We start from the raw sequence: 26,099 nt of genomic DNA on the forward strand, positions 1-26,099 counted from the left end.
ACGCAATTTATGGCGTGTTACATTTCTGTGCCTCAGGATCGTTTCAAACAATGGTGGGAATAGTGGCGGGCATCTCCCAATCCTCCTTTTCCCGGATCCTGAGGGCAGTGATGGAGGCACTTTTCAAGCACCTCCATCATTTTATTCAAATGCCTTTGGATATGGGTGCCCTTAGTGTGGCCAAGGCCAATTTTTACCAAATAGCTGGCTTCCCACACATCATAGGGGTTGTGGATGGTACTCACATACCACTTCAGCCTCCAGCACGGCTGGAGGCCATATTTTGAAACAGGAAAAACTATCACTCCCTGAATGTAATGGTGGTATGTAATGCCTCCCTCCAGATCCTGTCCCTGAATGCTAAATTACCAGGAAGTGCACATGACTCCTTCATCATCCGGCAATCAGGGATATGGCACAAATTAAACAACCTCCAAGCTGGTGATGCGTGGCTTCTGGGTAAGTGGAGACCTTTAGTACATAACAATGTTAAGCTTGATACACAGTGTTCCTGATGTTGTCTATTCTTTTTCACAGGAGACAGTGGATATCCTTGCATGTCCTGGCTGCTCACTCCTTATTTGGCTCCCACACCAGGCCCACAAAGTGCGTATAATTCCACACTTACAGCCACCAGGCAAGTGGTGGAGCACTGTATCGGCCTTTTAAAAGGCCGATTCCGATGCTTCCACCGCTCTGGTGGCGAGCTCGTGTATTTGCCGGATATGGTGTCGAAAATTGTGGTCCTGTGTGGGATATTTCACAACATCGCCATAAGGAGTGGTGTCCCAATGCAGCCAGAGGATGCCTTACCTGAGGATGGCCCCCCCGAGGTTGGTCGGAGGTCAGTATGTGGGGGGGCCATACGCGATGATGTGGTGGCCAGATTTTTTAGGTAAGTTTTCACAAAACAACAGTGTTTATACCTAATGTGTTTGGGTTTGTTTGCGAACATCTAATTTTTTGTTGTTTTTTGCACCATCTTCTGTTTGTTCACATAATCTTTGGCACTCCAACGCTCACTACTTCCTGCTACCCTTACCAAACCTGGATCTGGACATTTTGGGAATATATTCTGGAACCCATATCGCAACGCCATGTTTGTGGAATCATGTTGGCATGGTCCTTCGCCAACCAGTTCTTGATTTGTTGTTTTTGGTTTGTTTTTGTTTGGTATGTGTTGTATTTGAGATTATCACTGTGTGTTTTTTTTGTGAGTGACCACTTTGATTTATCAGTTATGTTGTGAATAAATGTTTGTAGAGTGAAATGTTCTTCCTTTTTTTGGACGTTACCAGCAAGTGTAACCAGGTTCACACACGTTACATTTGACTAAGGGGTAATCCAGTACTGACGCCAGTTGAGCTAAAATGAAATATGTTTTCAGGTTCCAAACCCACACCAAAAGGAAGCCTGTACAATCATTTGGCTTTGTAAGATTGGCCTAAGCAGCTTGCACACCAACTAGGAACCTGTAAAATGTAGAAATATCTAATTGACACTACACCCAAAAAGGGAAATGACATTGTGACTGTTATGTGTTTCTTGTGGCTGTTTTACATACAAATACAAAACACAATCTTACTTTAAAAAAATGGAAATCCTTGCAGGAACAGTCTACTTATGTCAGGGTAAACAATCTTTGGTTTTGAAAAAACTAATGAGCCAGAACGTATGTTCGAAAAAAACAATTTATTTTGAAAAAGAAAAACCAAAAATAAAACTACTGATGAAGGATGCCAGACAGACGGTCAAGGGCCACGAGCACCCAAATTATATGTTGGCGCATCTGGCCCACACAGTCTTGGACTTCTTGCCGACGCCTCTGTTCCTCTGTGGGTGAGAAAAGTGTGTGGATTAATACAACAATAGGGAAACCACATTAAAATTTCAAAAACACAACGAAATCACTCAAAAAAAATAAAAATAAAAAAACATACAAAAAAAAAAAAAACTGAAATGGGGGCTGCAAAAAATACAAGGCCTATGTACAAATTCCCACAGGTGTGATATGTGTATGTTGAAATCAGCAGGAACAGGTAAAGGCAATCTGCTAAATCACCAAAAGTCTACCCAAAAACCCAGAATAAAGGAACGACACATGATTACATACAAAGAGTTTGTGGTTAAAAAAAAGGCTAAAGAAAAACATACCGGTAGACAAAACGGCAGCTCCGGAAGTCCCACCATCATCCTCGGAGGAGGAGCCTCCATTCCCCAAAGATCGGGGCGGGGTTATTACGGACTCCGGGGAGGGGGTAATTGGAAGAGGGGTGGTTGGAGGAGAGGGGGAAGTGGGACGGAGGGGAAGGAGGCCCGACATTTCCGGGAGAGGGTCTTGGAAGGCTGGGGAGGAGTGGGGAATAGGGGAATTATTGGGGGTGGAGTGTTGGCTGGGGGTTGGGGAGAGTGGGCGTGACCGCCGTCTGGCCGGACGGTGACGGTGTAGTCTTGGCTGTCCCCCTAAAAGATGTAAAACAAATTGTGGTTAGTGTCAGCACAAATCCTGGCCAAAAAACAAATTAAAATCACCCCCCACCAACAAAAAACATGCAAATATGAGAATGAATAAATATGAAATAGAGGGAAAACATGGCCATGCAAATATGAGTAGAATGAATAATTATGAAATAGAGGGAAAACATGGCTATGCAGATATGAGAATTAATAAATAGGACAGACATGAAAACATGCACACGCAGTTTGGGCCACAAAAACAAACATGAAAACCACAATACATAAAACTTACTTTCTGAGATCTGCATGCGAAAGCATGCCAGCAAGCGGGGCGTTCGCCGTTGCAGGTCCGACCACCTGCGCTCCAGCTGGCCGATGTTGCGACGTGAGCCGAAGGAGCGCAGGCGGGCCCGTGCCTCCGCATATGCTTCTGCCGGTTGGTGATGGGTGGAGGCTGGCTGGTGATACGCCTATCCATCACCTCCGTTAGCACCAGCAGCTCATGATGGCAATGGTGTTTTTCTTAAAAATCATTTTTGATAAAGTGGCCAAAAAATTTCTGATTGGCTAATGTATTTGGGAAATTAACAGGAGCAATTCTATTGGTTAGTGTATGAGTCATGTGTTCGACAGGGCCAGAAATCTCTGGAGAGTTATGATAGGCTTGATGCAGTGACATGTGTAAGCAAATTTAAATAAAGAAATGAACCCCGGGAAATATGCGGGGATCCAAAGCAATAGAACAATTGTTTAATTGTGGGTAACATATTTTTTGAGCAATAAAAGCGAATGTTTAAGCCGTACGTATTCTGCGGGAAAACACAAACACGGACAAGAGTAAAGTTTCTTGCATTGTGTTGAAAAAAAATAAACAATTAAGCTAATTGATACATTGATTGGCATGATACGATTGATGGAGGTAGGCAGAATAAAGGAGCAGGTAATCGACATCTGACAAGGCCACTTCCGGTTTATACTTGTGCGTGCGTTCCCTTCAAGCCATTTCGGGGATATACGCTCGCTATTTCGCACGCTCGTTAGTTAGAGGAGGGGTCGTCTGAGTTTGGGGAGGATTTTTAGATGCCTTCGAAAATGCGAGCGAGCCCTTGAATTTAAATATTTTTGTACGTACGCCTAATGTACGTTCGCCCGCTTGCGAGTGGGTCTGAATCAGGCCCTAAGTTCCTGTCTGTATACGGAGAGCTTGTTTCACTCAAAGTTCTGTTGTGCTTCATATGCAGACTCAGGTGCACACAGATATACAAGTGTCGCATATCAAATTAATCAGCACAGTCTGCTGGTGCATCCTAGTCATATCGTGTTGTGACTTAGAGGCATTTTCAATAAAAATTGCCCATTGCTAGCAGAGTAGCCTGGAATCTGGCGGGTCACTCATGCCAAGCAAGTCGCACTGTGTGACATATTGAGGCTAGATGTATGAGGGCACATCTGTACATAGATTTGCTTGGCTGCAATGGTTTTATACTGATAATTACAACTAGCTTCATATAGTTAAGGTGGGTACACACCTGGCTGACCTACCTGATGATTGGTAAGATGATACAAATTGGTTAATCAGCTGCTGCTTTCAGACATCTTAGCCACCCCAATCACTGTACCTCACCCAATGCGACTTTTTGTTGAGGGTTTTTTTGAGGAACCAGCTCTATCAGGAAGGATGTCATACCCCGAATGACACAAATAGATGTCATGTGATGGCTATTCCTGATGTGTTGTGTTCTGCTATAAAGAATGCTGTTTTATGAATGGAAATTGTTGTTGACCACAATGGAGGACACATTGAAGAATTACACAGCTATTCAAGTGATTTTTCAATAAATAGCTTGCACATCCTCTGAATTACCAACTATACAAAGTTCTATGAGTCTTAGAACTCCTGTCTTATGCCTTCTTTCTGCTACACCTATCCTGTAGCAGATTGTCCTCTCCTGTATATTCCTGCCTCCATCAATGGCAGTGGGAGCCAGCTCCCATTGCAGATAACAAAGACATGGCAGTCATCCTCAATTATTATATAGATATATACATATGTCATATATAGTACAGAGATCAAACATAATAAGTCTCTACAATATTTTGTGTCTTAATACATTATAAGAAAAAGTAGCTACACAAAGGTTGAAAGAAAACCAAAAATAATAATTGAACAAATAACTTTGTTTGCTTACTTAGTAAGCTAACAATATTTTCCCATGTTTCTCCAAATAACTACATTTTATATGCTGACCAAACAAGTTCCCCAGGTGCTTAAAGAACACAAGTATTTCCTGACAGCTGCAGAGATAGCAGCACATGATTCCCAGCTGCAGGCAAAATACAACACAACTACAAATAACACTAATAAACTGAATGTGTGTAAATAAAACCAGATATATTGGGAAAGATTTTGGATATGGCACCAAAATATTTCATAGAATCATGTTGACAAGTAAAATTTTAATTATCAACTCACATTGTCTTAAAAAATCTTACAGAAGACAACAGCATAACTAAAGCTGCTTGCCCCTAACTTACCCATGTACTCTGACTTTTAACAGTAAACTGCAATCAATGTAATGATTAATCTGTAAAGCATTTTGGCTGCTAGTGTCCCCATTGCTTTTTATATCACTTAGATCAGTACTATTTCTGGTAGCTAGTGTATAAATTGGGTACGTACCTGTGGGTAGTATATAATGGTGAGTCAGATCTGGCTGCTTTGACCAAAAGCAGAATTCCATCAGATGAATTCCAACAGATGGAATTTATACAGTACTTATACAGTACCATCTGATGGAATTATATACAGTACTTATGCCCAATCTAGTAGCTAATATACAATGCTGAGCCTACAACCTTGGTTCAGCTTTGTAAGTTTTTTTTCTGCGAATAGTCTACAAATCTGAACCCTGTGTACAAAGCTGACCAATAGTATGGCTAGTATACAGTAACTTCAGTTTTTAGCAACAGTACAAATCAAACATCAATCTGATCGATGCACTACTGCTGAAACCAATTGCTCCCACTGGGCCAATAACAGCAGCGGATGATTCCACCACACGCTCCATTTGTGTATTTCTCTTTCCTTTTCTCATAATTTACCCCAGTTTCCTTTGGCACCAAGCTCAATCCCTAACATCCAGTAGTCTTTGAATTACATAAAAACACAAATTTCATGTTTTAAATGTAAATTAACCAATAAACTGCACATTATGGACATTAATGATTAACCAGTTTTGGGCTGATGTTGAGTTGAATGTACGTCTATTTTGCTGCACACATCATGAGTGTTTTCACACTGCATATACCCTGGAAATTATGCAATTAAAGCTGATGCACTGTTGTGCACTTTTTGACCACTTCTACACTTACAACTGAAGAGGTATAACTGGGCTGTAATGGGTATGTCTACACAACTGCGGACTATGTAGAGTTGGACCTTAATGTAAATACACATGTTCCAGGCGTATCTTTTAACCCTACTGTAGCATAGAATAAGTGCAAGTGTGACCAGATTATGATGATCAATAGTAAACCAAGGGCCTGACTCAGATTTGGGAATAGAGTAAAGCTGGGTACACACTAAATGATGTGTGTACCCAGCGATATCATCAGCAACGAGACCCGGCGGGGGGGCCGGCATTGGTAAGTGAACACTTGCCGATGCCTGCAATGATGGGGGGAGAAAGCGGGGCCAAGCTGCATTTGGCAGCATGGCATCGCTAATGATATCCCTAGATTGTACTGCAAGTACAAGCAACTGGGAATATCGTTAACGACCCGCGGGAGTGCATCATTAACGATATTGGCCCTCATTCAGAGCCGGACGCTCTGAGCAGAGCGCACGCTCTGAATGAGGGCCGTCCTCCATAATTATGGAGCGTCCTCCTGGACGCTCGTATAGCTGTGGGTCACCACCCACAGCCTATACGAGCGTGCAGGTTGATGGCCGCGATGGTCTTGACCATCGCGACCATCGCCACTGCGAGCCGGAGCCTTCGGTTGAGTTTCTCAACCGCAAGGCCCGGAGTGATTTTGGCTCTATCAGAGCCAAAATCACTCCCACTGACATCACTAGTGATGTCAGTGGGCCGGCTTCTGACGGTAGGCGTTCCCTTGGGAACGCCCCCGTCTGGGAGGCATGCCCCCGGCACGCCCACCAAAGGGGGCGTGCTGTCAATCAACATCGACAGCACGCCCCCTTTGATCAGACACAACGAGCGAAGGAAAGTCCTTCGCTCGTCGCGTCTGGCGCATGCGCACGACGGAGCTCCCGCCGTCGTGCGCATGCGCAGTGCACACCATCGACCCACTTGCGAGCGGACAGACGCTTGCGAGTGGGTCTGAGTCAGGCCCATAGTGCGTACACACTAGATGATTAAATAAATTGACACCCCCCTCTCAAATCTAAATCTCTCTGCACATTTTAAATCTGCCCCATCTGCAGTGCTACATGGTTTTACCTAGATGCACAGTTACTTGCTCTTTCTTACTCTAGTCCCAACTCTGAATCAGGTCCCAAGTGTACAGACAAGGGTGGGCATGAGATGCAATCAAGTCTACATACCTGCAGATACAGTATTTGCATTTTTTTTCCCGTGAACATACGGTAGTTTGACAGCAATGTATGCCCACTTTACTTCCAACTTTGCATTAAGCCTTTTATACCTACATTAGCAGACATTTATTTCTCTACTTTATTGGCTAATTAAATTTTTCTGATAGTTACTGTAAGACCTATATGTAGAGAGGGTGATAGTTGCACCTTATTTTGTAAAAAAATATTGTTTCAAATGTTACAGTATGTCTTTCTGTTTAGAAGGTATATTTGAATATACTAATAATATTCCAAGAACATTTAATACAATGGTGTATGGCCCAATACTTCAGTGACATTAATAATTTCCAATGTATTGACTATCTACATTTTCATGAACATTAGTACAGCACACAAGATTACAGCTTCCACTAATATTGATGACTACTGAGCTTGTATATATCCCTTATTTGATTTAGAAAATATAGTTTTACTTTAAATATTTCTTATTCTAAATATACAATACCAGTGATCTACACATATTTTAACAAGTGTATAAAGATCAAACCAGTAGCTTTTGATGCATAATTCATGTAAAGATTAAGAAAATACAGCTGAGGAGCGTTTTAACAACAGTCTGATCATAATAAATATACCATAAGTTCCTATTTTCACAGGTTGTTGAGTATGCATGCTGAGAAAGTGAACCATCTGCAAATATGTTTCATATAATTCCAAAGTAAACTGTCAAAATGTCATTAAGTATCCTGCAGGGAAAAGTGATTCATGCTGTGCTTAGTGATCTTGCAGTGTTCATAGCAGGAAGAGCTTGCAATCTACTTTGCTTCATCTAGCCATAATTATATCTAAGTAAAATGTCATATTGAACTATCCTTTTTTTGCACCCACAAGAGTTATTCTACACAAACACGAATTTATATATATTGGCATACATTCATTTTTTAATCACTTATATTACTTTGGTGATGAGAGATAAGGGAAGTTGGGGCACTTGACCAACAAAGATTACTGACCCTCACCAGCACTATGAGGATCTATCACAAAAAGCCACAGGATTATAAGTAAAAACTTAACAGTGCAGTACAGGAGATGGCGCTACCCGTCCTAGTCCCAAAAAACTGTAAATACGAAAACTCTTACTTATCCAATCAATTGTTTGTAATCTGGTCCAGATTATACACAATTACAGACAATTAATTGGATAAGTACATTTTTTCATATATTCAGTTTTTAAACATCCTTTTCACTTTTTGGGACTAGGTAGCACCATCTCCGACACTGCACTGTTAACTTTTTACTTATATTACTTCATTCACAGACACAAACATTGAGATATTGAGATAAAGCACATAATGTCAAAGATCTATAAAATAATAATTTACAGTGGTCCCTTTCTTTAACAAAACTGTTAATATTGCACTTCAATCTAGGAATTATTCTCTCATATACATATACAGAATTTGGGATGCTCTACTCACCTTCTAAATACAAGGGGGTCCAGTTATCCAGAACCCTTCCTTCCCCAAGCCAGCAGGTCAAGTCATAACCACAATAGAAGATGTATATGATATGATTTTATTAGAGCTGGAACAGAGCTGCTGTCCATGCCCAGTGGCATCAGCTTCTCCTACCAAGTCTATTTTGGGTGTGGATCTGAGTGCACCAGACCAGAGAGCAGCTGGCAGCAAGAAGAGACAGGCATCTTAAAATTAGGTGGGAAAATGTGTTCTCAGTTCTGTCTCCTACTGATTGCATTATGCATGTATAGTTATAATGACCACTTGTGTTATTTATATGAGATAAATATATATCAAGACTCTGTCCTTTACAGCCTATACTATCGGTCTTCTATAGTGTAAATTATAATACTGTATAACATACAGTATCTAGTGTGTTAGGAGACCAATGTGTAAATATATGTCCAAGGCCGGTTCTAGATTCTCCTGCTGCTCCCCCCAGGCAACCTGACTTACTCCAATGAACCACAGAGCAGGGGATTTAGGCCCCTATTTATTACAATCTGCATTTCAAATGCAGATTGTAGTGTGATAATGTCACCTAAATTCGCATTGCAAGACTGTATCAACATTCTCAAGCAGGGACAGAGCTTGCAAGAAAGCTCACACACAGCACACCCTGCACCCATACTTTCTAATACTTACCTCTCCGAAGTCCCACATCGGCTGGAGAGGCGCTACACAGAACGCCTGGAAAATGGCCAAGGTGGCCATTTTCCCGGCATTCTGTGCATGCGCAGTAGGGCAATCACCAGGAAAATGGCATGGCAGCATGCACAGTAGACTCCAGGCACAGACTAGTGCCTGGAGTCTACTGAACCTGTCAGTGCGCTGCGGCCGCTGGACAGAAAGGAGTGGGCCCTGGACGGTGAGTGAATACAGGCCCCCTCCTCTCTAAATATGCCCCTGTGACTGGAGTCCAGCGGTCGGAGAACGCAGCAGCCAGGCACAGATGCCCGCAGAGCATCCGGAGTCTGCGAGATCTTCTTTTGTTTTCTTCTTTTTTCTCATACATTTTTTTCATTGGATACCGTGGGTATTGGGAGCACGCTGTAATCCAAAATTAGCCATGAGGTCCGAATAATTTTTTACATGGAAAACCTCATGGCCAATTGAATATGCCCCTATAAGCTTCATGACTATACAGTATGCCTTGTTTTTGCACTGCTGTGTCTGTATAATGTAACCAGTACACTGCAAATGTACAGTATACTGACATTCTGTTCTTGGGAAATGCCTCTGCAAGCCACCTCATTCATCAAATAATACTCTTCAATTGCATACTAAAATACTCTTCAATTTAGCCTAGTTTATGGTATAAATTAGTCATGAACAAGAATGGACAGCGGGACTGTTTTTAGTACGTGTGCCACCTTGCGTTAATGAAGCTCTTTAGAACATTGCTCGGAGTGTGTCTTCTACGCAGAAACAACAGGAAGCTCAAAACACACAAGATAAAAAGCACAGGGCTAGATCTAAAGACAGCCAGCTCAGCTATGCAAAATTCAACTTCTTTTGTGAAGTAGAAATGGCCATGCTCACATGTGCACAGCAAGGACTCACTGTATAAATATTTTGCTTTTAAACAAATCCTTATGAAATCCTGCAATACGTTTCAATGAAGAATATATTATTATTATTATATATTTTAAGAAAAACCATTGGGCATTATTCTGAGTTGGACGCAAGTAAGACATTGGGTGCAATGTATTGTAGAAATGCAGGAATAGAATTATATATGTATCTGGATGCTTTAAACACTGAAAATAGGTGGTAAATCACAGCTGTTAAAGGCTTAAGGAAGTGGACCTCAAGCAGGGACAGGAAATACATCAGACATCCATAGGGAAATAACAGAAAGTGTTGTGTCTGGCATGAGTCCTCAGCCTGTGGAGCTGCCTATCCATCTAACAGATGTTTTAGTAAAAAGAAGACAGCACAGGAAAAAAGGGCAGGCTGGAGGTATAGGACAGTAAGGACTAAAACATCACTATGGGTGGAAAAGATGGTGCCATGCTTGAATGATGCTTAGAGAAGGCTTCACTCAGGGTTTCATGTGTCTGGTTGGGGAGCTACAAGAGAGGAACATGCAATCAATTGGAACACAGAGAAGTAGTGCAAATGAAATTGGCAAAACAGGTTGCTTTAGGGAGAACATTTTAATGGTCCACCAATACAGGATTTGAGAATCTCGCCTTTAAAAGGAGTTAAAATGATAGATTAAGGGGGCACTTATCTTAGAGTGGTGGTCAGTCAATGATGCTTGATTTATGCAGTAAAAAGAGTTAAACAAGGTGGAAAGGGTGCACAATATGCCCAAGGTTGAAGTAGATGCTGCCTTTTATTTGCTTCCCATACACTCTTCTTGTTTTAATTTCCCGGGTTGCGGGGTGTTACTTTTTATATAGTGCACAGCCCATAGATAGGCACCTATCACAGGTTATGTGAACTGTTCTACTCATTTCTAGAATGAGTTTTCAAATCTGAATAAGATAAAAAGGGTGTGTGCCGGGGGCATGGCCTGGACTGACATGGAGTAGGACATGAGCTTCTGCACTCTCCAGCCACAACATCCTGTTCAACCTGGCCGGGTTCCTCTCCTCCTTTCACTACTACTCCTGGAAGTCCCCTGTTGTGGAGCAATGTATTTTTCAGAGGGGCCCCTGCTGTGGCCATTTTGTTTGGTTCGGCCTTCATATTCTTTGCTGCTGGTGCCACTTGTGTGATCCCTCTTGAGCCTAATGGACTTGGCGCTGTGTTTTTCACTCTCTACTTACTGTTATAATGAGAAGAAAATCTTGGGTTTTGGCAGTTGCAAAATTGACTTCTTTTCTGAACCCTGGTCCATTCCACACAGATTCTCAATCATTTACAACATCATCGCTGTATATTATCCTGTGGTCTGAGACCCTTGCACTTCAAATGGAGCAGCTGAAGCATCCATAGCTGAAGTCCATATTGATTTGTCCTTTGATGAAACTGGATATGCAAAAAATGAAGGATCATATTGGAGAGACTGAAAATCAAATCTTTCCATTGGACGGCAATGCTTCTCCTGTTCCAGGGCATTTGACTTCCTCAGAAATTGAAATGGCGGCATGCCAACAAAAATTGGTGGATACTGAAGGGGCGACTCAGTCGCAATAATATTAGTTTGGTAGATTTCATGTTGAAGAATAATAAGTTGATTAGTTGAAGATCCGATGTTTGAAGAATAAAATTTGATTTGATGAGGACCCGATGTTTGAAGAACAGTATTTGATTTGCTGAGGATCCGATGTTTGAAGAATAATAATTGATTTGCTGAGGATCCGATATTTGAAGAATAATAATTGATTTGCTGAGGATCCAATGTTTGATGAATAATAATTGATTTGTTGAGGATCCGATGTTTGAAGAATAATAATTGATTTGCTGAGGATCCAAATTTTGAAGAATATTAATGTTGATCGGTAAGAACCGATGATGATACTTTAGTGTAGTTGATTGGTAGGACCGATTATGAAACTTTAATGTAGTTGATCGGTAAGAACTGATGGTGATATGAGACATAATTCTCAATGGCAATTCCAGACTGAAGCAGATGGTATTGGAGTCTGGTTCCAGATGAACGAAATAGGACAGACTGCGCCGTTCAGATAAGGCATATCCGGGAGCTCAGTACTTGAGCTGTAACTTCAGCGATAAGCAACGTTGCACTGGCAACAGAGGCCAGTCAGGAAATGGAATTTATGGGACAGGATCCCTGATGATTGGATACTGTGGACAGCAGGTCAGAAGGTAGTGTTCTGAATGGAGGTATGGCGTCAGGTGACAGAGTCCAAGATGGCCGCGCTCATATCCCTGTTCAGGAGGGAACTCCGGCCTGTGTGTCATCATGCTGAGCAAGCCTGTTAGCAGTAGGAGGCCGCAGAGAACCATCGGCATGCCCAAATATCACCCAGGTGCAGCGTGAAGCCCGGACAGATCTCTGTGCCATCCTGCATAGGCACCAGAGAGGTAAGAAGGCAGTTTTAGTAGTGCAGATCGTGACAACGTGGAGGTTCTCCAAGTTGACTCCTTATATAGCCTAAGTATTCTGTCATATATAAGTGGGCGGTGTTTACTTTCTACAGGTGTCATTAATGCTCTGGACTTGTGTTGATGTGCCTCTATTTTTCTGATGTTCAGGGGTGCTTCTTGGTTTATGTCATATTCAAATTTATGCTTACAGTAGTGTATTTGTCTTCACTATTTTGCAGGATGGGTTGTTTACTGTTACTGTTTATTATTTATTAATGTATTTGGGGACTGTGGTTGCTCCGCTGTTTCAGGGCTGGCAACGCCATGTCCTTATGGCACACTAGAGTGCCTGCCCCTTTCTATAGTTGTTTATTGTTAGCTAGTTAGTGTGTTGTGGAATACTGTTTGCAGTTTAGGGACTAGACGTACCTATTTGCATTGTGGGGGTTGTGGCAAATTGTTGTTTTAACTTTTCTGTGTTATAATTCTATTTTATTTTTCTTATAATAGGCTGTAGTGCACAAGTTCTCTGTTGTATGTGGCGGGATGGTGGGGCACCTACGGGCACAATGCTTTTTTATTTTTGGTGCTATGTGGGTATCTGTTATATTGGTTTGCTTTTTTCCTTATTGTTATATCTACAGTATGTTAAGGGTTCTATCATGAAAACTGTGTAGCCTTAATAATACAGTTAAGAGATCATTGGTTCTACATCATATTAAAGCCCAGAACCCTGGTATGTGTCTAGAAACTCACCTGACAGGAAGTAGCATACTGTCCCTTAAAAGTCTATACCTGGGCTGTTCTTTTCATTCAGCTTTCCACACCCACTCTCATTGACTGCCTATTCTTATTAGTACTGTAAGTCAATGTGTTTTACATGTCATATAGTTCAGATGGACTCTATTGGAATGATTTATTTTTCTTAATAGTTCTATACATGCTTCCCCATTTGTATTATTGGCAGTATACTGTATATTCCTCCACCCTTTAGCTCTGAGATATTTGTTAAGTCTTGGGAATTATTGTCTGATCTCCCTTTGGCCCTTGTAATTTGTGTAGGTGATTTTAATACTGTATTGGATGATGTGTTGAATAGATAGCGAGAGAGCCTGCACCCCCCTCTTTTTACCATGTTGTTATGTTGTTTTAAGGTTGGTGGAAGCCTGGCATTATATAAATCCTGTGGTGCGTTGTTACTCCTGCTTCTCTTCATCTCAACATGCCTACTCTCAAACAGATATGGAGTTGATTTTGGGCTCTATGCTTCCCTCTGTATCTTCAGTTTCTTGCTTGTCCCAGGGTGTTTGACTACTCTCCTCTGTTGTTGGCACATCATTTATGCTTACCCAGAGGAGCCTCCTTCTGGAGATTAAGGGGTCTGTGTACTAAGCCTTGGAGAGAGATAAATTGATGAAAATAAAGTACCAACCAATCAGCTCCTGTCATTTTTCAAACACAGCCTGTAAAGTGACAGGAGCTGATTGGTTGGTACTTTATCTCCTTCCACTTTATTTCTCTCCAAGGCTCAGTACATAGACCCTTTAATCACTTTTGGCTGAGACAGATGGGAGTGGCTTCTGAATTGTTTGCTTACTTGGGATGGTTTCTTTGTTGATAATTCTTGTGTGGCTAACTCACCGCTGCTATGGGATGCTTTTAAGGCTTTTAAGGCTCTGGGGCACCTTGATTTCTAGAATGTCTAGGATTAAGGACTTTCAAAAGCAATGTGAGGTAGATCTGGTATGGAGGAGCCTGGACTTGAAGCAAAAGAATATTTTGAGTCAGCTGGCTGCTAAACGAGTCAAATGGCTTATTTTTGATTTATTGAACCTTATAAGACTCATTTGGTTTTTCTTTATCCCTAAACTTCTGGAGATGTTTAATGATCTTTCTGCAGTTGTTTTTTTAGCTCCCTCTATGGCAGGGGAATTTATAGTTGTCAACCCAAAAGCCTGGCAAGGGCCCATCTTATCTGGATACCTACCGCCCTATTTCCCTGTCGTCTATGTCTGATTAAATAAGGTAATTGTGAAGATTATTCATCCCAATCAAGCTGGTTTTATGTCAGGGAGATCCACTCTGAATAATATTAGACATCTTTACTCCTATCTTCAGTTGCAACATATGGGTCGTGAGGATGCCTTGGTGGTATCTTTTAACGCTACAAAGGTGTTTGAGTCAGTAGAATGACCATTTCTGTGGGCTGTGTTTTTTGGTTTGAGGTGGCTAACGGTTTTATTGGGTGGTAAAGACTTTTGTATTCCTCTCTAGCATTCAAGGTATCATGATAATGGATTTGTCACATTCTTTGCATTACAGTAGGTCGTGGTACCTGTCAGGGTTTTCTACTGTCACCATCTTTGTTCGCCATTACCACAGAGCCACTAGATTGCGCGATATGTGCCTCTTCTGTTATTTCTGGTATTATGATACTGAGCTTTGAGAAGATTGCCCTGTATGCAGATGATATGTTATTATTTTTGTCACATACAAAAACTTTTCTTCCAGCTCTTTTGGCAATGGTGGATGTGTTTTTGTTACCTACTCCGTTTCCAAATCAATTCAAATAAATCTGTGGTGTTTCCCATACTTCCTACTTTGTCCCAGCCATCCAGTAACAGCTTCCCCTTGTGCTTGTGTACCAATATTTAAATATTTAGATATCCCAATGTCATATGACATAGCTGAGTATGTTCTCCTTAATAATCAGTCTCAAATTGAATACTTTAAACATAAAGCGCATGTTGGGCAAAATCTTTCTCTGTCAGTCTGGCAGGACGAGATTGGTGAAAATGATTAACCAGCCCAAATTGTTATATGTCGCACTCTTCGATTTATCTTCCCCTATCCTTATTTTCAAAAAGAGCTAGATATATTATCACCTTTGTTTCGCAAAATAAATAGCCACATATTGACTATAGAACACTGTGTACACTCTGGGGTGAGGGTGGATTGGCAATTCTTGATATGAGATTCTGATATCTGGCTGAGCAGTTACTGCAGATGATACACTGAGTGGTAGTGCTGGACTGTGGGAATTCACATTGGGCACTTCTTCAACAGACTGGTATACCTCTTACACCTTTGTAATTTTTACTTACTGAGGCCTCTCTGTGGGTTGTCCCCCCTTTATTTTACAGGCACGCAAGGTCTGGTTGGTGGACCATAAACTTTTTTGGTGCTTATGGCTTGTATCCTGTTCTCCCCTATCAGCAAATGCAGATTTTTCTGAATTACTTTTGTTGAAAGGTAGTTCTTTGTGGTTAGCTCATGTCATTCCCACTTTGGGTCACACTTTAGGTCAAGGTGGGAGTTTTGTGCTCCTCTATTCAACTAGTTTCTGATTTTGGTCTTCCAAAGACCATGTTTTACAGGTATATGCAGCTTTACCATGCGCTTGGTGCACAGTGGTGGTGGTGGAGGGGAGGGGGCTATCTTGGCAGAGTTACCTTTGTGTTCTTTGGTATGTAGCCTTCTCTCAAACAAACATATGTCCTGTATTAACTTGTCTTAAAGTCAACTGTTGACTCGGAAGGTTTATAGACATAAAGGGTCAAGTAGGAGGTAGACTTAAGTTCTCTGTTGGTTGAGAAATGGAGCTTTGTCCTGGGTGGATACTCCTTTAATGGCTATGGCATATGCCATATTCCAGCGGATACAGCTTTATATCCTCCATAGACTGTACTGGAGAGCAGTGCATTTGCAGAAATTTGGGAGTTTGGTCTCAACCTCCTGTCCTAAATGTGGAATGTCTGATGCTGACTTCTGGCATTTGGTCTGGTCATGCCCTATGGACCAAACCAGTATGCGGGACCAGAAAGTGGAACCATAGGCTATGGTTCCATTTTCTGGTCCTGCATACTGGTTTGTGTGGCTGATTCTTCGTGGTCATGCATCTTTGGGTTTGCATTGTGGATGTGTTGAACCACTGTTAGCAAACATATGTTAGTATACTTTGTAAACTAACTAAAGTTTGCATTGCCAGAACTTGGGTGGCTCCGCAGACCCCAAATCTTCCTCCTGGATTGGACTGGTAAGCTCTGTTGTGTCCCATGAAAGGTTCATGTGCACCAAATGACATTGCAGTTTAAAATTTGATAGAATATGTTCCCTTTGACAATCTACCAGATATGGATCTAGAGTCCTCACACTGCTGACTCTCATATTGTTTTCCTGAGGGTGTACCTGCTATCTTGCTACCAACTTCTGTTTTCAAAATCTAGGGGTTGTCTTGATGAGGATAGCTCTTTTGTATTTGTCTTCTTTTAATTGTCCTGCTGTCAAGTGGCTATTTGTGAGACTACTTTTTCCTGTGTTTATTTTACCAATTTTTGTGTGCACAACATATGTCAGCATTGTTACTATATTTATTTTTTTTCTTTTCTTTGTACTTGTTTCTTTTTTGTATATGCTAAATCTAACAATAAAAATACTTGATTAAAGAAAAGAGTATGTGCCATTACTTGGGTGATTTTCTATTTGCTGGTACAGAAAGGTCCTTTTTTGTAGGGGATATATTGGAATGCTTTAATAAATTAGATAGCACCAGAGAAGTTTGTAGGTCCAATAACAATGCTGTTATTTTTAGATATAGAAACTGAAAAAAAACAGCATTTATTTTGTTTGTGAGAGCACAAGCTTGAGAATTATGCATGCAGTAAAGAAGTCTATGTTATTCTATTTACAGTCATTGTTAGGAACCTGCTCTTTGTACGTAGTATTATGCCTATTGGATAAATCGTTGCAGAAACTTGTGGCGTTGTTAGACCAGAGCATTTCATATGACTGACAAAAAAAATCAAGGAGGCCATGAAGGTATGACTATGTGTCTTGTAGAAGCATAATGGCTATACATTCTGGCGACACACAGATAGTCACCAATGTAGTAGGGGATGTAGGGTTTGGGGTCTTTCTTACAGGAAAAGTATGTGCTGAAAGTTAATGGCTTTGAACATGCAGGAAGCTGTATTGTGGGCTTTAGTAATACAATATCTGAACTAGAATACCTGGGAGAGAGTCAAGGACATCTGAGAAGTTAATGATGAAATAGCAGATGCATTTTCAGATTAAAATTTACGAAATATCCTATCTTGGCATCAGGCAGATGAAGGCACCTGTGGAGATTAGCAAACATGACTTGTGAAATTGAATCGGACCTCCCTTGTTGAATAAAAGCTGCCGCATACTGTAGACACTGGGAGACATGGCTGACGTGCAGCTGGTTAAGGATTTATACTCCTAGAAGTGTCCCTCGACTACTGCTTACTTGCCTATAAAAGCTATGGAATAAAACCAACTTAGCAAAAAGTATCTCAGCGATTTTGCAATTTTTAGACTGACCGAATGTGAATAGAAAATGTATTTGAGGGAGATTGGTGAAGGGGCTACAAAAAACTCAATAAAGACATGGTCAGTAGATAACCTATTGTGGCAGAGGCAATTCAATAAGTAAATTAATTAATTAATTAATGATAAACATTAATTGGTAGCCTTGTTAAGTATTTTGTTGTTATCCCACTATTTAATCATGAAGATCGGCACACTTGCATAGCATTCCCTTCTCCTTCCCTGGCTTTACATTGACATGGATCATATTGGACTTGTAATCAAAGCATTCATGGCACTTATGCACATTACAAAGAACTGGCAGCCATGGCACTTTTGTTTATTTATTTATTGCAGTGTCACTTTCAATTACTGTCTGTAATGGTTGATTATTATTTATTTTTTCCTGTTATAGTGATCAATTATACAAATAGCAAGTAGGCATATATTATTTTTAACAGTTTTTTAGCATTTTATGAATTATACTTATGTCAATATGGCTTATAATTATTTATATTTTATCATTATTAACATTTATTCATATAGCACCAGTAACAAAAACAATAGTAAAGCAAAGCACTAGCATTTCAGAGACCCAATTGTTTTTATGAATATTCATTGTGGAATATCAATTCCTCTTCTGAAGAACTGCCAGCAGTGAGGGAATTTGTAAAATGCTAACTTTGCTGTCACACTTTCAACAATATCTCAATATTTTAAAACAAGACTCCTGTGTCAATTCAGTGTAAAAACACTGTCGCATCACACATCATTTTCTGTCACTACAGTGCAATACTTTGAACTCTCTCTATACCGGTTATGGATTTTAAAATTCCACCATTGGCTGCAATTCCTGCAATAAGGTAATTTATCTGAATATTTTGCAAATCGACAAACGTGATTATAATATTCACAATGTTCTATTGCAGCTATAATGCAAAATATTACACATCTTAAAATACATCTTCCCATTGTAGGGTTTGTTTGATAAACAGAAAAAATTAAAATTAACATTTTACTGTTGATGTTACACTGAACATATAGCAGAGCTGTGTAGAACTAGAAATATGATACTTTGATAAAATGTTGGTCCTGCTGCGTTGCCATTGACTCCATTCTTGAAAGGTTTACTGCAGAGGTTCACAAACCTTTTTGAATCACGGCACCCTAGAGTAACCAAATTGTTTTCACGGCACCCCTAAGCCAAACGTTTGTTATTGAGAAATTCAGAAAAAATTTTGTAAAATGAAGTCAATTATGCTGATCTATCATCCTTAGGTTCAGTTATGTGGTTGTGGACAGGTTTGAGCTTTTATTTGTACACATATTTACATTACATTGACTATAAATAATTTGATTTGGTGCTGGACCATCAACCTGAGGCACTCCTGCAAGTTTCCTGAGGCACCCCAGGGTGCCATGGCGCACAGTTTGGAAACCACTGGTTTACTGATTCCAAATGGAGCATTTTAAGTTTGCTGGATTTTGCTAAAATGAGACCTGAATCTCAAACTGATTCAGCTTATCTAAGCTTGCATAATTTGTATCAATATTAATTTTGGTTGTATTGATTGAATCTATATTGATAAGGTGGCAATATTCTAGATAAACATCCCATATGTGCAAATAATGCTTGATAACTTGGGCTTCACTCTAATTACATCTTCACTGATTACTAATTCACCATTTTCACAGCAGACACATTTCCAGTCCAATATATCAGCTAAGTAACAAAATACCATGAGAGAAGTGAGAGTATAGATAAGTAATTTGTTACATAATTAACATTGTGAAGATTTGGACTTATATAAGTACCGTATATACTCGAGTATAAGTCGACCCGAATATAAGCCGAGGTACCTACTTTTACCCCAAAAAACTGGGAAAACTTACTGACTCGAGTATAAGCCTAGTGTGGGAAATGGCAGCAGCTGGTAGTGCCCCCAGTAGTAATTCCCCTTGGTAGTGCCCCCAGTAGTAATCCCTACCTGGTAATGCCCCCAGTGGTAATCCCCCCTTTCAGTGCCTCCAGTAGTAATCCCTCCCTGGTAGTACCCCCAGTAGTAATCCCCCCTTTTAGTGCCCCCTGTAGTAATCCCCCACTGGTAGTGCCCCCTGTAGTAATCCTCCCCTGGTAGTTCCCCCAGTGGTAATCCCCCCTTTTAGTGCCTCCTGTAGTAATCCCCCCTTTTAGTGCCCCCTGTAGTAATCCCCCCCCTGTAGTAATCCCCCCCTGGTAGTGCCCCCTGTAGTAATCCCCCCCTTGTAGTTCCCCCAGTGGTAATCCCCCCTTTTAGTGCCCCCTGTAGTAATCACCCCCTGATAATGCCCCTTGGTAGTGCCCCCTGTAGTAATCGCCCCCTGGTAGTGCCCCCTGATAATGCCCCCTGGTAGTGCCCCCTGTAGTCATCGCCCCCTGGTAGTGCCCCCTGTAGTGTCCCCCCCTAGTAGAGAGAGACGTGAAAAGATTAAAAATATCACTTACCTGAACTCCCGCTCCTGGTCCCGCCGCTGTCCGCTCCTCCGGCCGCTTTGCATGGGAGAGACGTCATCATGACGACGTGTCTCCCATCACCCACTGCGGGAGCTGGAAGATGGCTCCCGCAGTGGGAGCAGCAGCAGCCGCTGAGAGTCTGACAGACTCTCAGCGGCTGCTGATTACACCAAACACGCAGCTGCCAGCTCCGGCGGCTGTGTGTTTGGCAGTGTGTAGCGCTGACCGAACTCCGTCCGGTCAGCGCTACACTTGACTCGAGTATAAGCCGAGGGGGTACTTTTTCAGCACATTTTTTGTGCTGAAAAACTCGGCTTATACTCCAGTATATATGGTATATCACTAGTTTAATTTTCCATAGTGTAGAATTGTTGAATTATCACTAGTTTAAATCTCAGTCACTATCTTAAAAAAAAGCACAGTGACTGCCTTAGGCAAAAGAAATAGTTAATTAATTATAGAAAAATATTTCAGATAAATCATACTATATTTTGATTATTTTTCCTCAACTACCTAAAACATATTAAGTTATATTAAAAACTTGCAAACCAGGTTCACTCACTTTGTGCAGCATAACCTTTACTACAGAAGCAAAATATAAACTATGGTTTTCTTATTTCACCCTTTTACATGTTTGGGTATAACAACTGATGAATATTTACACTGACTTTCACTATATATTGTGAATTACAGTGCAATAAATGTGTTTTAGCTTAATGTATCATATTCAATTTCTTCAGATGTTGGTTAAAAGAAACATTACCAGGATCTCTACTGTAAATGAAGCAAAATATATGTCATCCATCAGTCCAGAACAAACTTACAGCATATCCAGTGATATAAAAAGTGTTGGAAATGTACATGACAAGCTATGTACTTACTGTATGACCACTACATAGCACTTTAATGACTAAACTTTTCTTTTGTACAGTAGTTCTCTATTGTGACATGCACAATATAAAATATATCAACAATGAATATATGTATTGCACGTCATAGACACACAGGGATAAAACAGTACTACATTGCAAATAAATGTACCAGAATGCAGTTCCATTAAAAATTATATACAAGTACAATGCAGAAATTCTTATCTGGAGAAATTATTATGCAACATATTGTTCTATATTGTAATGTGTGGTTAAATATGTATAAACACATTGAAAAATACCTGCAATAAAATAGGAAAATAAATGTATAAACACATTATGTTTTCTTAAAAGAACAAAATTCATGTCTTTGGGAGAAGATTTACCACCTATGTTAAAATCACAAAAAGGTACTGTAGGTAATGTTTTAAACTTTCAATCTGTATTAAAAATTAGGCTCTGCAGCTTGTAGATAAATATAGTTAAGAAACTGTAACTATATAAACAAACGAAAGTATTTCCAATGATGGCCACAGTAACTCTGTTTGAGATTAGTAAAATCCAAAAAGCATGAACTCATCCTTCTGATTACAATCCTGGCACCATCCTGTAGCTCAAAATCAAACACTTTTTATATATTAGAAACAAACAAACTGTATATTGTTTCATTTGCACAGATACATTTGCAGAGAGATCATAGCTAAAGTTGTAACCAAAGGAATTGGTGATCCCTACAGCAACCTACATTTTTAAGGGCTTTTATGGAATCTTATGGGGTAAAATACCAATGTGACAACTGCAAACTCTTTACACTTTTATTCTAACTACAAATCTCCATTGTGTTTAAAATATTTACAGCCACTTTGTTGTTTTACACTTCAATGAATAAACAAAACATGGGTACTGTTGTTTTCTTTGCTATCCATTATTTATATATTTCAACATAAACCATGGCACATATATACTGTATAACAGAGAGAGAGAAAAAAATAATAGTTGTGCAAAATTGCATGTATCATATCTCTGTTCAATTAAAATAAAATGAAGATAAAATGCATGTCGTCATGTCACACAAAGTGACCTGTCTATGTCTAACTTGCTTATGAAAAATTATATGTGACAGCTGGATGCAAAATAAAAATGATGCAGGACTTTAACATATGTCTTAATAACCAGCTCATGCTAAACCTTGTAAGTGTGTAATATAATACATCTGATAGCTGCCATGATGTACCTGTCCTAAATGTGGCTATGGTCTAGTCATTTTGCACTTTACAAAAAAAGACCCTAAACACAGCCAATGCTTTCTAAATATATTACTCTTGTTAGCCTGCATGTTAATGTTTAGATTTATAATACATATAATATTTAAAGGAATTGTTTGAAAATAGTATTAGCTAATTAAAATGATTTTCCACATTACAATTATATAACCCCACCTTACCTACCTCCCATTAAACCTGTATATTTAGTTCAGCAGTATTCCACTACTCAGACTAATTAGGGACCTCTGCTGGCCAGCATCCAGAATTATTTCTGAGCATTGTAGGATGCAGGGCACTGATGCAGAACTAGAAATGACCCAGATCATGATTGGCATAGGTCTACAGCGAGGGTAGGCATCCTGTGACCCTCCAGCTGCTGTGGAACTAGACATTTCATCATGCATTGACACAATTTCAACATGTCTTAACAGCAAAACTATGGCAGGGCATGCTGGTACAGTATGAGCTCTACAGCAACTTGGAGTGCCTCAGGTTGCCAATCCTTGGTCTACAGCAGGGGTGGGGAACCTTTTTTCCGCCAAGGGCCATTTTGATATATATAACATTATTTGCTGGCCCGGAGCAGGCCATGCCCCCTGTGTGTGATGTCAAATGGGGCAGGGCCACAATTGCCCGTGATTACAGCAATGCACGAAGCATACTGAGGATGCTCCAGGGAGCTTTGAGGACAGTGGTGTGACCGTCTGAAGCATCATCAGGATGCTCCAGGCAGCACTGCTGCATAGATTCTAGGCACCCTGTAAGCCAGATGAGGCTAGTAGAAAATAGCTCAGTGGGCCAAACCAAATGATTCTGGGGGCCTTATATTGCCCCCGGGCCTGAGGTTGGCCATCCCTGGTCTACAGTCACCTTATCAGGAGACAATTTTCTTTTCTAGCACTGACTCAGATACTCCAGCATGTAAAGATAATTATGAAGGTAAGCTAGTAGAGATAACTAGTTGCTGAACATTGAACTGAACAATTGGTGAGGGTCCACCCCAAAGACCAGCATCATAGTACTATTGTGAAAACTATACATTTTAAAATAATTTAATATAATGTGTAAACCCCCTTTCAGCATAACACTGTAAAGATTGTTAGAATATATCTTAATGTGTCCAATTATTAATCTGCTGCCATGATGAAAAGTTTATAATTTGGTACCTGATATATGTATATGAATACTATTTGATTATAGTACACCAGTACAGTGAATAAAGCAATCAGAGGAGTAAAAATAAAAACTGACTACCCAAGCATTCAAATGACTGCTAGCTGATTTGTTGGGTCAAACTTACAACTTTCATATTATATACTGTATGTTATATACTATAATGTTAGAAAGTGGTTTTTTTTTTATTTTAGAAAGCAATATGTTACAGAGGGAGCAAACTTATTTAAGACTAGCAACTCAATGCATGACTGCAGTGAGAAAATGTGCAGTGTACTGTATTGTGATGTCTGCCTTCAGTGACACTCACACAGAGAGAGCATAAAGTTCCCATACATTATATTGAAAACTAGAACACCCATGTGAACTGGAATATGCTCAAGTCATAGAAATCCATCGCATTAAATGCCAAATGAAGTAGAACACTTACATGAATGTTTTGTCCTGTTAATTTGGGTTGCATAAGTAGTCTGAATTAATAAAACGGGAAATTTTACGACTGAAAAAGGAGGACTGTCTTAAGAAAATCAGGACACTGAAATACCTTCTTAGTGTCCATTGTATTTAAGTTGCTTCTGCACAAATAGATTTGCATCACTCCAACCTATTTATCTTAAAAACGTATTCTGTCTGTACACAGGAATTAATCTTCTGCAGGAAAATATTGGCGCTTTCTAAGTTTTAAATGTTCTCCATACTATATCGGTATTTAGTTTCCTATATCTGCATTATAACTACATGTGTTGAGTGCCTGTAAAATACAAACTCTGCTTGCAGCCATTATATTTGAAAGAAGTATAAACAAGTATGAAATGTTGTAATGAAACTTTGCACATAAAGTAATATTAATATGTGTAAATCTCTGCGTAATGTAATATAAAAATAAAATCTAAATCCTTTGATCTACACTTACACTTGGTACAATTGCTAGTTATCTACATTTTGCAGCAATGTAATACATACAGTATGAGGATGTCTAGACTGACTCGTTCAGTCAACACTGTACTTGTGGGAAGACTTAAGGCAATTACTAAAATTAATAGCAGAGTTGATTTGAACCACTTAGCCTGAACACATTATAGATAGGCTTCTAACTACAAATGATTAGAAAGCTAAACATGCTGGAACTTTGTTTTTTAACAGCAGTAAAGTACATTTTCCATCATATGTATGGTTAATTTTGAGCTACCAAGTCTGAGTTCACAATAAAATCACAATACCAATGAAATAGTACATTGGGTATCATTCAAGTTAATATAAATGGGCCAATGAAGGGTCATACATTAGTAAGTGTAGCATACACAATCTACTGCACTGAAAAATAAATACCTTGTCTTTTCTTAAATATTTTACTATAAACAATCAATTCATCAATATATAAAATGGACCATGCAGAAACAAATAAATAGCAAGTCTTACCTTCTGTATGGACAGCAGACACATAAGTCCAATTATATCTTTTCACAATGTCCAGCATAGCCCTGGCCTGAAGGATGTCAGAAGGAACAACTCTCAGGAAGTATTTATATAGAGTTTTGTCACTAAGGTCTATACTTGTTGCAGAGTAAGCAATCTGTGGGATGTCAAAAAGTTGCAATAGGTTCTGGACTTGGATAGCCACTGAGCTTGACCCTGGTCCAATAACGCCAGCAATGGGCTTTTTTATTCTGCCTTGAGGTGTTGGAGTAGCATCTAAGCACTTACTGATCCCATCTTTGTCATCTCTCATTGAAATAAGAGAATCTCGTATGAATTCAATACTCTGTTCCAAGGCGACAGAAGAATGCCAACAGGAGTCTCGTATCTCTGTCCCCAGGGTGATGTTAGGAAGCAAGGTCTGATCCATGTTAATTTGGTCCAAAGTGTGAAACATGGCTTCTACTCTCTGGATGCCATATTGTTCCCTGATCTCCCCACACTTCCTCTCTGGTACTTTTTCAGCTGTTGGCTGGTGGTGAACAGAGAATAGGGCTCCTATAATAATGTCTCCATCCATCCTGGCCACTGATCGTGGGGAAGAAGCACTTGAGAGTAGAGTACCTCTACTGACATTTCTGTACAGGACATCCAACGTCAACATCATCAGCACAACCAGCAAAAGATCAAACATCTTACAGAAGGACGCCATGCAGATCCACACAAAGTTCAATGAGTTGTCTAGAAAGTGTCAGTCCACAAGTTAATTTTCCTAGTCACAGTCCAGTGTTTCTAGATCCTGCCCCAGTAACCCTAAATGAAACAGATTGGTCTTATAGCTAAGGACATTACTCTGGACACATGTAACCTGTAAAAGAGACATGGAGAAAATGAATGGCTACCTCATAGATGCATTTCAGATTATCTGAATGTATGACTTTCTTACATGTACATGTTCTGTGCTTGTTTAACTTTTCTATTATACATATACATACAGTGTCCGGCACATATAAACATGCT

General features: G+C 40.0%; 1 protein-coding gene across 2 annotated transcripts in view; it reads right to left on the reverse strand.

The window, feature by feature from the left end:
* GRM1 (glutamate metabotropic receptor 1) overlaps positions 1-26,099 on the reverse strand; it is a 485,954-nt gene that overhangs the window by 458,707 nt on the left and 1,148 nt on the right. For both annotated transcript variants that reach the window (XM_088474384.1, XM_088474385.1), the window contains exon 2: positions 25,083-25,947. In XM_088474384.1, the coding sequence (XP_088330510.1) occupies positions 25,083-25,791 (709 nt within the window). In that variant the 5' untranslated portion in view covers positions 25,792-25,947. The remainder of the gene's footprint in view (positions 1-25,082; positions 25,948-26,099) is intronic.

The sequence above is a fragment of the Taudactylus pleione genome, unplaced genomic scaffold, assembly GCF_031769625.1.
Source record: "Taudactylus pleione unplaced genomic scaffold, aTauple2 ptg000154l, whole genome shotgun sequence".
NCBI classification, from domain to species: domain Eukaryota; kingdom Metazoa; phylum Chordata; class Amphibia; order Anura; family Myobatrachidae; genus Taudactylus; species Taudactylus pleione.